This window comes from Drosophila serrata, unplaced genomic scaffold, assembly GCF_035046125.1.
Source record: "Drosophila serrata isolate PLE 108 unplaced genomic scaffold, ASM3504612v1 contig_382, whole genome shotgun sequence".
In the NCBI taxonomy this organism is placed as follows: Eukaryota; Metazoa; Arthropoda; class Insecta; order Diptera; family Drosophilidae; genus Drosophila; species Drosophila serrata.
This window is the reverse complement of record NW_028257280.1, coordinates 3698390-3711164: the sequence shown is the minus strand read 5'-3', so window position 1 is coordinate 3711164 and position 12775 is coordinate 3698390. Positions and strand designations below refer to the sequence as shown.

Here is a 12775-nt window from a genome sequence, read left to right as displayed (position 1 = left end):
TGTAGAACTAATGAACAAATGAATTAATTAGAAGAATTTCCAATTTGATTATAAATTAAATTTCATTGTAAATTCTAAGGCTAAGGACTACTGCTGAGCTGTTGTTGAATTGGAATTGATTGTAATGCAAATTTAATTCAATTTGGTTTGCTCCGTAATTAACTTTTAAGCATAAGCTTAATTAAAACCTTTAAATATACTTTTGAATAAGTAACATAATTAAATATATAGAGAGAAAATGCTGGTGACTTTTCTATACAAATATCACTCATACGCCATGCGGCCGGTTTTAAGGGAATTGTAATGAATATTACTCATACGCCATGTGGGCCAAGTTTATCTTATCTTTATTTTCGTTTCTTTTTTGTTACTCTAGTAAAATGATTTTAAATATAGTGCCACAAAAAATCACTCCTACGCCATGTGGCCTGATTTTACACCATTCCAATGTCACTTTTTAGGAACAAGGTTATAATAATGATTTACTTATTTTATATTTCTTTTTAGATTTATAAAAATCACTCATTTCGCTTGATTGTTTTGCAGTGTTATGATGAATATTGGACTTACCTCCGACACTGGAACCATTCTGTTGAGAATACAGATTCTGCTGCGCCGTCTGTGGCTGTGGCTGATAGAGCTGCGGTCCTTGCGGGGGCGGGGGACCGGCACGGGCGGCGCCCGGCGGTACCAGAACGGGGGCGGGGCTAACCAGGCGCATGGGTGTACCGGTGCGGGGTCCTCCCATCAGCAAGGAGCCTGTGTGATCGAGGAAGGCCGGAATCACCTGCGGCACGGCACGATATTTTACACGGTTTTGGTTTCGATTTGTACAGGGTTAGATTTTGGTTGTTGTTTTGTTGGTTTGTTATGGAACAACGTGTTGTTGATGAAGTGAGTACAGAAAAGAGAGAGAGAGAGAAGAGAGACAGAGCATAAATATACAATTTTGGCAGGGATAAGTTTCCGTTTCCGGCTATTGAACGAAGAAAAGCTGATTTACATTATTATTCTTTTGAGATTTTCCTTTTAATTTACAAATATACTACTTGCTTACTTGCTTTTCATATTTCAATAATAATTTAAGCCTTAAAAGCTTATTTTGAATAATTACAAGAATTGCATCTAACAAAATGTACATAATATATTTTAATAATCTAATAATGGATAAATATAGTACAAATTATATCATATGTACATATATTCCACAGAACTTTCTAACATTTCCATTACAATTTTTGAAGAACTTTCTTTTTTTATACCCTGTAAAGGGGTATAAGTTTGCTATGAAGTGATGGAGTCATTTCCGACCCTATAAACCATATATATTCTTGATCAGCATTAACAGCAGAGTCTATCTAGGCCAAAAAACGTGTATACAAAAAATTAAGAATTTTTTGAAAATTACATAAGGGGTTACATCATTAAAATTGTCAAAAATTGACAAAAATTTGAACTTTTTAAAATTTTATTTGAAGTATGCATATTTATTACCCTAACAAAAACGAACATAGAAAAGTTTTCCGAATTAAAATTAATGCATTTTTGGCCTAGTTATGATGGATTGCAAATTAAAATTCCTTCAAGGGTATACACACTTCGACTTCCTATCACGTTTTAGTTAACATATTATTTAGTAGCTCTATTTATGTGAACCCTACTGTTAGATCCTTTTAATGTTTGTCTCTCTTATTTACACCTTATGTACATCCTGTTTTGTACAAAACGGAAGCAAGGGAAAGACACACTGAAACTGGAACTGGGACTGGGAGTGGGTTACTTGCACCTGGCCATCTCAACTCACCTGGTAGGGCTGATTCTCGGCACCCTGCTGCGAGGGTGTGAGGGGGCGTCGCGGCTGCGTTCCCTGCTGCGGGATCAGATTGCCCGGATACATGCCCCAGGGCGCCACGCCGTAGTATTGCGGCATCTGGGCGGCGGTAATCATGCCCATGTACGGGGCAGCCTCCTGGCCCGGATTGATGACATAGGGCGTGGCCTGTTGGGCGGCGTAGGCGGCATTCTGCTGCGCCTGCTGCTGTGCGGCCAGAAACTGCTGCGACGCAGCAGCCATTTGCATCTGTTGCTGCTGTTGTTGCTGCTGCTGTTGCGACTGTTGCAGCGTCCCATTGGGTGCACCAGGAACGGGCGGAGCGCCCGCAGCTGCCGCAGCGCTTGCTGCGGATGTGGCCGCTGCAGCGGCAGCTGCCACGGCAGCCGCATTTGTGGCAACAGCAGCAAGGCCAGGATTCTGTGAGCGGAACAGTTGCTGCAAGGTGAAGAGGAACATTTGGTTAGTTTATTATCATTATTTAAGTCCTGTAAGTACCTCGAGTTGCTTCAATCATAAATGAAATATCATCATTAATTAAATATCATATTTTAATTAGTTAACATTGCTGAGCAGTACAAAATGGTTGTATAAGCCTTCGTAAGGGATAACTGATAAATCGCCGCAAGCCAATCTCATGTATTTAACATAACTCCCTTGTGCTTTACTCTGATTTTTCTTTTTTAAAATCATTTTTCCTGCCAATAAATCCTCTTTTTATCCGGCGTAACTGATGTGGTTGTTGTTGTTGCCAGGATACGACCCCAGCGGATTTCTCTTTTGGCTTACGTGAAACCTTCGTCGCCGCTTAATAGGGCGCTGTGACTATTCGTCATATCAAGTAACCGCCCCGTTGCCATAAGGATTTATCAACAGATCCACGGAGCTCCTGGGCGGCTGCTGTGTTGTTCTAGCACACCCACAACACACACAACACACACGTGTAACATGATAAAGTGTTTTCAATTGGAAAATTAAATCAAATCCAATCAAATCAGCATGCGATACTTTCGCACACACACGGGAATGGTTGGATATATATAAAGAGATATATTTGTGAAGGAGTATGCAGAAAAGAGAGTAGAATAACAAGGAGCAAGCCATACGGAAAAACGCATGACTGAGTGTTGTGTTTCACTGTTTTTTCCGGCTGCTGCTGCTGCTTCCTTCTCGTCCTTCAGCCAGCTCTCCTTTCCGTTTCGTCCTGTTTTATGCCTTGTTTGTTGCATGTAGTGTGGCCATATCATCGCCAGGAGCAACACAGCCAAACACAGGCAAACAACATTTTAAAAAGGTTCAAATCCAACTATCCAACTCGATAAAAAATCATCGTTTGAAAAAAAGTTAAAAGTAACGTGAAAGTGCTTTAAAATTGGCTTTACAGATTGTGCAGTGAATGCATGTAGAACTAATTTTCAGGTATACAAACAAAGCAAATAATGGTGATGATTTGAAAGAGCAAAAGGTTGTATTTTTAATTAAATAACTTGGGTATTTTACAACATTCGCAGAACTTGTTTAAAACCTGAACATATTTTTGGGTCAAGTTTTAACCATTCAAATCCTTTTGTCATATAATCAATCTTTTATATATATTATTATATATATAATATTAATGTTCCAGTTTATAGAATTATACATTTATTTTTAAAGGAATATTTAAGCCACTTTTACTAGATTTTCTACGGAAATTTGTATAACCTTGCATGGTATTAAAATTTCAGTCAGAAGCATGCAACGAGTGAAGGAGTCATTTCCGACCCTATAACTTATATATATTCTTGATCAGCATTAAGAGCCGGATCGATCAAGCTATGACTGACAAAAATTTAATTTTTTCAAAATTTTGAAATTTTTATAAGGGGTTACATCGTTAAAATTGTCAAAAATTTACCAAAAATTGTATTTTTTAAGATTGTAAATTGAATATGCAGATTTATTAACCAAATAAAAACTAACATATTAATGGTTTCCGAATCAAAATGAATGCGTTATTGACGGAGTTATGAGTTTTTTAAGCATTAGTTTGTATATGAAATTGTCATATAAAAATATGGATAAATATCGATTAAAATAATATTATTTTACTCTTAGTTATGATCGATTTTCGATTTTATCCAATAAATCAATTAAAAACTGCAAGAGTATATAAACTTTCCGAATTTAATTAACTTTCTTGTTATAATTTAAAATATGAACTATAATTTTCAGCTTTCTTTAATTCCCAGTTTTTATACCCTTGCAGGGTATTATAATTTCAGTCAGAAGTTTGCAACGCAGTGAAGGAGGCACCTCCGACTATATAAAGTATATATATTCTTGATCAGGATCAACAGCCGAGTCGATCTAGCCATGTCCGTCTGTCCGTCTGTCCGTCTGTCCGTCTGTCCTTCTGTCCGTCTGTCCGTCTGTCCGTCTGTCCGTTTCTACGCAAACTAGTCTCTCAGTTTTAAAGCTATCTGAATGAAACTTTGTAGTTAGCCTTCTATATACTCTCACTCGTATATATGTCGGAACGGGCCGGATCGGACGACTATATCATATAGCTGCCATAGGAATGATCGGAAAATTTTTACAAAAAAATTTTTAACTTTTTCAGTTTTCAATAGAATTGGATCAAATTTGAGATATAGCCATTTTACTATACTCTACAATTTTGCATAGAATTTTATGAAAATCGGACTTCTATATCATATAGCTCCCATAGGAACGATCGAGAAATTAATACAATTAGATTTATAACCTTTTTAGTTTTCAACTGATTTTCATCAAATTTTAGTTATAGGCATTTTATATTAGCCTTAAATTTTGTGTCAAATTTCATGAAAATCGGACTATTATATCATCTAGGTGCCATACAAACGATCGCTTGATGTAGAGGAAAAATGCAAATCAGTGAATGTAAAACTGCAAATATAATATGTATAGGTGAATGAAATGAAAGCAGGTATTACTTCATTGTTTTTTAACACAAATATATATCATTTATATTGTATGGTTTTTTATTCATAGAAGTTCTATCTGCAAGGGTATATAAACTTCGGCGTGCCGAAGTTAGCTTCCTTTCTTGTTTCAATTTAAAATCCTTTATCATCCCCCCTTCTACACACACCACACACACACTTTTCATTCGCTTTGATGTTACGCCCGAGAATTAGTGGCTTTTCCCTTGGAATTCCAGCGAATTGGGAATATTCCCTTGGAAATTTAAATGCAGGTCGTTCTTTGGCATAAATTCTCAGAGTCCCCCCTAGGAGTCTCGCACACCTGTAACACGGGTATAACTGTACATGCGGGGGCATAATAATACTACTATATCCCTGTATGTGTATGTGCATAATGGCTTCAATGGCACTGCGGCACGCCCCCTCCATTGAAAGACAGGACTCCCGCGATAGAGTCTCCTTGTCAATTGTTTACACTGCGAAAAATTGCGAAGGATGGGGGGTCAGAGTGGGGGGGAGGGGAGCGGTAAACAAAGCGAAATGGAAGGAAATGGAAGCCAACTGGGATGCCATTAACATTAAGGCGAGTGCACGAGCCAGAGAGAAAGAAATCAATGTGAATTATTGATGAATGGTGCAGGGGAAAAGCTGAACAAAAAGGGCAAATAAAACCGAAACGTGGCAGAAAAAGATGGCAAAGTAAAATAATAATAACACGCAAAACTTTTCGGAAAGGGAACATGAACGGAGCGGGCGAGGAGGAGGTTTTTCCACGCGACTGGGGGGAAAATGTGGAAATGTGGCGAAGGCGATAAAAAGCAAATATCATGGCCTGCATGCTTTTGGGCGCGTGATGCGTGAGAACAGCACTCGGGGTTCGTCGGGACTCAGGCTTCAGGATTCAGGACGACTGCCAGCCACGAGCATGAAATAATAATCAGAAGCCAAATAAGCGTTGAAATCTGAGCCATCGGTTGCCATGGTTCCCCAAAGTCCTCTCATCCCCAGTTGCCCACTTCTTTTCTTCTCGGTTCTCTTTACGATTATTAAAACGAAATTGAAAACAAAGGGAAAGTGCGTGAAATGGGAGAAGGGCAGAGCAGAGCAGAGAGCGCACCAACAAAAGTGGGAGGGGAAAATTATGTAATTTTACGCCGTAAGGTATGCAACGCTTTGATTTAGTTGCCGAGTGACGTAAGAGCGAAATCTACCCCTAAACACTGAAGGTTACTTAGTCAACAGCTTGTAATTATATATTATAGTATTCTCATATGCTTTACTATAATTCTGAACATTCTTTTCAACTTGTTCTATATTCTCAACATCATTTCAGTAATTAGATTTGTCTGATTCCTTGATTTCATTGCATTTTCATCATCCTAACTATTTCCCATTCTGCATAAATCCCAAAACGGCAGTGCTTGGTCAGTGTGACCAAAACTCATTATAAAGCTTGGATGCGATTTTAATGGCGCTATAAGTCTACATTCCTCTCCAGTCACAGTCACAGTCACTGCAATACCCTGTGATTTATGCAAATGGCTGGGTCAGTGGCAAATTTACGATCCGCACATGACACACTCGAGTTATTGTCCTAAGGCTAACATTACTCAGGGCACGGGGTATTATGGGAATTATGGGGCAGAAATGGAGAGAGAGAAAGGGAAAATTGGCAACAAGTAGAAGAGAGTAGGAAAAGCAAGTCAGTAGTGAAATTATGGAAAATCCTGACCAAGTTTCTGTTGCCTTTCTCTGGTATTTCTTCTTCTTTATTTAATTTTTTTTTCATTCACTGGCATTCTGAAGAACCCTGCCCGCTCTGACATTTTTATTTCATTTCATTTGCACATTACCAAAAGACGGAAGGGGAAAGCGTGCTTAATAAGCTCCCTGGTGTACAATTTTCAGCGCTCGACTCGTAATGGAAATTATAGCTGATGTCATACACAGGGGAAATGCCCTGACTCGGGTCGCATTTCCACTTCTCCACCACTCACTATCTTGTGCACTGCAAGAAAGGTTATGGGTATACCTAATACCTGGGTATAAAATGGAGTGACTGAAATATTGCTTACATTGCAATTAAATAATAAATAATGTTCTTTATGCTTTAAAAGATGTTATCCTAAGAAGTCCCTTTAGTTTTCCCTCAGTGTTGTCCTGTTTTCTGTTTCAGTTTTGGTTCTGTGACGCCCTTCGAGTGAAAGTGAGTCAACTAACTGTGGCAATATGCCCGGCCAGAGCCCCACCCAACTTGTTGCAAGTGGGTCGCCGCCGTTGCCGGTGGCAAAATGGGAAATGTCGAGGGCGGCAGGCTTTTAATGCTGCCTTTGGCTTTGGGCCTGAGTGGATTAGTTAGTTGGGAGTAAGCAGCAGCAGCAGGAGCAGGTGGGGCCCACTTAGCTAGTTGATTTATAATTATGGCCAGGAGAGAAAGAAAAAAAAACAGCAGCAGACGGGCTCGAGGACCTGGCCAACTGGCTAACTGCCTACTACAACTACAACTACCTCACCTTGTCTGCGGGAAAGCCGGAAAAGTTTCAAGTGGCATATACACACACACAAAGTTGTTCTTTCGTTCGGCTTGATTTGCTGCAATTGGAGTGTTTTTGGTTTCTGTTTCTATTTTTATTTTCTATTTTATTTCTCCTACTGGCTTCCATTCCCCACCATTTTCACTTTGACATAGTTTTTGTGTTGTGTGTTTTCCAAGTGGCGGGCATTTCCTCAAGTGTGGATTTTGTTTCAGACAAAGAGGGATTTGTTGAAATTATTTCGAATTAGTTGAGGTATGTTTGCCACAGTTGGTTTTGTTTGGAAGTAAAAGTTTTATAAGCTTGAATTAGAATTAGAATTCTATTAAGAATGTTTATATTTAAATGAAGTTTTTCATGGGTTTATAGTTAGATATCTCTTTGAATTTGTCAAGCATTATTTTTTAATAAATTCTTTCAATTTCAATCGTTTTTGCTTTCATTTATTATCAATTTGGGAAGAAATATTCCATCTCTGATTGAGCAATTTTATTGTTTCGCTCTCGTAATTTTAAATTGAATCCCTTTTATTATGATTTAAGCACAAGTTGATTGCCTTAAACTACTTGAACTGAATGGCTTCTTCTCCGGCTGCCAGGGCAGTAAAATCTGGAAATATCCGCCATTGGCTAGTTGATTTAATTTCCTATTTTTTGCAATTTCCTGAAGTCTCCTTGAATTTCTTACTAGCTCACTTTCCTGCTTGCCATGACTGCTGCCATTACTCACGCTCAATGTCTCTTCGGTTGCAAGGACTCACTCGTCTTCCCATTCTCCCCACTTTCCCCTGCAGGACGACACTCATGAGTTGGCAAGTACTTGGAAGTAGAGCTGCGCTTTAATTAAATATCAATTACGCAGAGCCAACCCTCTGGAGCAGTGGAGCTCAAGCTGAAAAGCAATCAATTAAGTGTTCTCCTCGAGAAAGTGTCCATTTCCATTCTCCACCTCCCCTCGCTTTTCCCAGCTGCTGAATGAGTGCAACTCAAATATTTGTAGTCTACGCTAAGGCGCAATAAAAACAGAACGCAAATTGAATATGAATGATGGAGGAGGTGGAGCAGAGTGCCCAGTTAAGCTAAATGGGGATCCCCCCAACAAAAAAAGGAGTGTGTGGGGATTTCACCCGCTAATGAAAGGATAGTGACAGTCCGCTCCGCATACGCGTGGGGTCAGGTCCTCTTGCACAAACGACTTGTAAACAAAATTAATGCCACAAACAAACATTAGCGCACTTTCGGCGTCGTTCTCTTCAGTTCGCGTTGTGTGGCTCATTAGGCCACCACCCACACAACGGGTGCGTGGAAAGTGGCAGCAGGAGAAAGTGAGGAAAAGTGGGGGTAAAAGGCGGGAGTTAGAGGCGAAAGAGTGGCCCAACTCCCTGACCATTAAACAGAATTACTTAATGACCGCACGCGTGTGCCTTTGATGCCTACTTTTAGGCTCAGGACACACCCACATGGATACAGAGAGAGAAATTGCAAAAGGACAACATCTAAAATAAGAGAATTTATATATTAAAGAAAAACCCTAAAATAAGGTCTAATCCTTGAACAAAATTCTGATAAGAAGAGATTACTTTTCCCCCTTTTTTATAACTAAAAACTCTCTTGAAAAGTTTCTTGTTAGTTCTATTCTCTGTGTACATTTTGACTTTCTTTAATTTGAGCTTCGGCTTTCTTTCTTTCATTCTTGCTGCTGCTGCTGTGTGCGTGATTGCTGTTTGTATATTGCTTTTTAATTTTCCTCGTTACTCGCAATTTCCCACTGAAACGTGAGCCACAAAAGCAACAAAAAAGGAAATATAGGCGAGAGAGAATCAACAAGGACGAGAACGAGGACGAGGCGGCGGCAATAGGAAAAGGTGGAGCTGCCGACATTGTAGTTTCTATTTACGCCTCAACTTTGCCATATATTTCATAAGTTTTGTGAAACTTTATTCTTCCCTTGCAACCTTGCAGGAATTTCATATTTCCCTCCCCCTCGTTTTCCCCGTTTTCCGTGTTTTTCTTCTTCTTGGGTCCTCCCATAAATTCCAGGCACTCAAGGCAAGGAGTAATGAAAAATAGGTTAAGCCGGCTTATGTTACCTTAGTCAATAATGAAAACTTCACAAATCGATGACAAACTTTGGCTACGCGCAACTATGGGGAATTTTAAAGTAGAAGGAAATAAGTTCAACAAAACTCTCGGCAGCTACTTTATCAGCCAATGCAGTCGAGGTTTCAAAGTTTAGTTTTTTAAAGGTAAGAAGGCTTTAACTAGTTTAAATTCCAAATAACATTTGTTTTAAAAATTAATTTGATAAGCAAAAGCTATGAAATTCCTTAAAGATTTCCACTCAAAACCCAAAATCTCGTAAGTTTAATCTTCTTTTGGCCACATTTACTATGCAAAAGTAGAAGATTTCATGGCCATTTTATTCCCATTTCCAAGGACTGAATTGTGTAAAATCCAAACCACTAAAGAACCACCATCACCACCACCAGCACCACCGAAATGCGCTCCATTTCCCCTCGGCAGTGTTATTTTATTAATGAAATTACGCAATTTCCTTTTTACGTTTGCCTTGCGTTTCGTTTGGCTCAGTTTTTGGTTTTCCCTTATTTAATGATGACGCAGAGACAGACGACGACCGGCGCAAGTGAAAATCGCGAAAGAATGTTCGGTAAATGTGACCTTAATTTGTGCATCAGCAAGCGGTAAATACAATGTTGATATATGGTTTCGAATAAAGGACTAAAGAGTGGAGTCTTCTTCATTTACATAAAGAGCACATTTAAAGTAAAATATGGCCAAAGGCCGCAGGACAAATGTTCGATAAGGAGAGAGGGGGTTGGCGTTCAAAGGACGCTGCAAATTACCACAAAAGGAAACCTCACTGTTCGCCATCTCCTCCCGATTTATCCCCCTCATCCCACACTTCCCTCTCAAACAAATTGGACATAAAAATGTTTGAGGCAAATGAAGCCATAAATGCGCAATCACGGAATTACATGGAAAAGTAAGGGAGTCCTTTCGTGTTCCTGCCAAAGTGTTTATTTATGCAGTTTTTATTTCAACGGCAGCTCACTCTCCTCTTCTGGTCAAACGTTGCGCATACGCAACGTGGTGCGGCCAGGGAATAATGATATTCGAGGAGAGTGAAAAAAGGGAAACTTTCGCCACTGACGCTGCCGCCGTCAAGTTTAATTGCCTTGCAAATTGCCAAGGAAGTAAAGCCATGCAGATCCCTTTGAATTTCATAACAAATTGCTGTAAATTGAAGGGAGTTTTTCCTCCAGCTCCACCCCCATTGTCTTCTTGGCTTGCCTGTGGAAAAGTTTGACTGCTCTCGCCGGAAAACCGCCGCCCATTAAAACTATTTGCCGTAACAAACAAGACAATCTGGGCAAAAACAAAAAAACAGCAGCTAGCAAGCGAGCGAAAAGAAAATTCTTGTGTGTGGCAAAGATTTTCCGGCTGGCTGTGGGTGGTTTTCCCAGGGGGTTTAACTTTGATTGTCTGGCCAGCTTTGTTGCATTCTTTCGAGGCGTACACAACTATTTGCTAAACTATTAGAAAGTCAATTAGGTTTCTGCCTGTTTTTTTTTTTTTTATAAGCTGAAGCTGGGCGGCTTTTAAGGAAAGGGGTGTTTTCAGCTGTCAGTTTGATTGAATTAAGTTGGTTCTCTTGGGACACGAATGCACGTAATTTCAATTAAAATCCAACATTCCGAGAGTCGCATCGGACAGCACCTGCAGTGCGTAGTTTTCCCGGGTTTTTTCCAGTCGGATGATTGTCAATGTTTGACAATTGCTTTTTCTGATGGCCTGCGAAAATGTCGCTGACAGCATTTCAACCGAAAAATAGAGATTGGCGAGGGGGTAGAGGAAGGTGAGGGAAATTGCCAGAGGTGCTGTAGATAAATTGCCCTTTTCCAGAAATGTCAGGCAGAAACAGATTTTCGGAAACTGCATTTCATGTTTGATTTCAAATAGAGAATTTCAATTGTAGTAGTTAGTGTTTTAAACTTACATGAAAAGAGCTTCATTTATTCTTCAATACGTTTCTATATATTGATTTATATATTTGTAATAGTATTTAAATACATATAGATAGTTTTCGAACGAATTCTTAATTACCCTTCTCGAACATGTTACTCTGAACCCACAAATAGTATTTCTTCTTGGTAGAAATTGACCTCATTCTCGTTTCATTTGCTCACTTCCCGAATACGTGACTTCCTTGATATCAACACCTCTTCTTTGCTGGCAAAAAGACGTCCTTTTTGGTCTCTATAAACTTGCTATTAATTGACAGGAATACTTCTGGCACTCCTTCGACTGAATGTTGTATTTATTTTTTTTTTCCGTTGGTCAGTTATGATTGCCATTACGTGTTCGGCATCTTAAATTCAATTTCATGCCCGACTTGCCTCTCAAATTAACTGAAAATCATTAATTGCTTAGCATAGACCGACATAATGGTTTTGGGATCCTGAACGCAGGACCTTGCTGTCTGCTCCCAGTTTAGTGTTTGCTTTGGCCTTCGGTGCTTGTGCTTTTGCTGCTCCAACTGCTCCAACTGCTCCTGCTGCTAATTGCCGGTAAATTAGTTTCTATTTGCAAATTAAATAGCCCACACCAGGTGCCCAAACTGTCAAACTCTTTGATTGACCGCCCGTCTGCAGCATTTTCAAATTGAATTTCCATTTCAGTGGCCACTTTTCCGCTTACGCTTTCCCACCCACACTGATGGAAATCTGCTTAAAGTCGAGCCTGCCCTGCCGCCGCCTGTGGTTCCTTCTATTCCTTCATTCAACGTCAACGGTGCCGTGTCCGTCCCTCGGTGGAAATGTAAACAGAAAGCATGCGGAAAAAGCGCAAGTAACCGGCCACGCCCCCATATCCTAGCAGTTGTTCGTTGTGGCGCAAAAAAAAATCGATAGCCTGATTTTCAACGGCAAAAGCAAACAAAAGACAGACACACACACACACACACACTAGGTTGTGATCAGGAGTGGAGGGAGCGGGGAAGCACATCCTGTCTTGACCCCCTCTCGCTGCTCTTAGTTTACCGTGTGTTTGAACTAGACGACGGTCTCAAAAAGTAGGCAACGTTTTGCTTGCATTCGCATCTCGGTGACAGAGAGAGAAAAATATTGAGAGTTCTCAAGGATCAAGCATTAAAATTTAAATTGTATAAAATGTTTAACACTATTATTACTAACCGAGCAGCCTAGGAAGCTTCTAGTAAATGATTTAATGGTTGAAATCCTAGGATCTCTTTTAGCTCTATGGCTTTTTTCATTATTTATCGTTTTTACGTCTGGTTTAAATTGTAGTTACTGATTTTCCCATTCATATTAACTTATATTTTCTAAACTATGTAATAAAGGTTATACACTGGATAGGTCACCAAATATTTATATTGTTAACTAGTATAATAGTAATATAGTATAGTATATAGTACTTATAAATATA

The 12775-nt window shown here is 39.5% G+C and overlaps 1 protein-coding gene across 5 annotated transcripts in view; it reads right to left on the bottom strand.

Annotated features, from left to right (window-relative positions):
- The window catches only part of pum (pumilio), a 209084-nt gene that overhangs the window by 16759 nt on the left and 179550 nt on the right, over window positions 1–12775 (bottom strand). For all 5 annotated transcript variants that reach the window (XM_086840478.1, XM_086840477.1, XM_086840479.1 and 2 more), the window contains 2 exons: window positions 1805–2269; window positions 571–787 (listed from right to left, as the gene is read on the bottom strand). In XM_086840478.1, the coding sequence (XP_086696604.1) occupies window positions 571–787; window positions 1805–2269 (682 nt within the window). The remainder of the gene's footprint in view (window positions 1–570; window positions 788–1804; window positions 2270–12775) is intronic.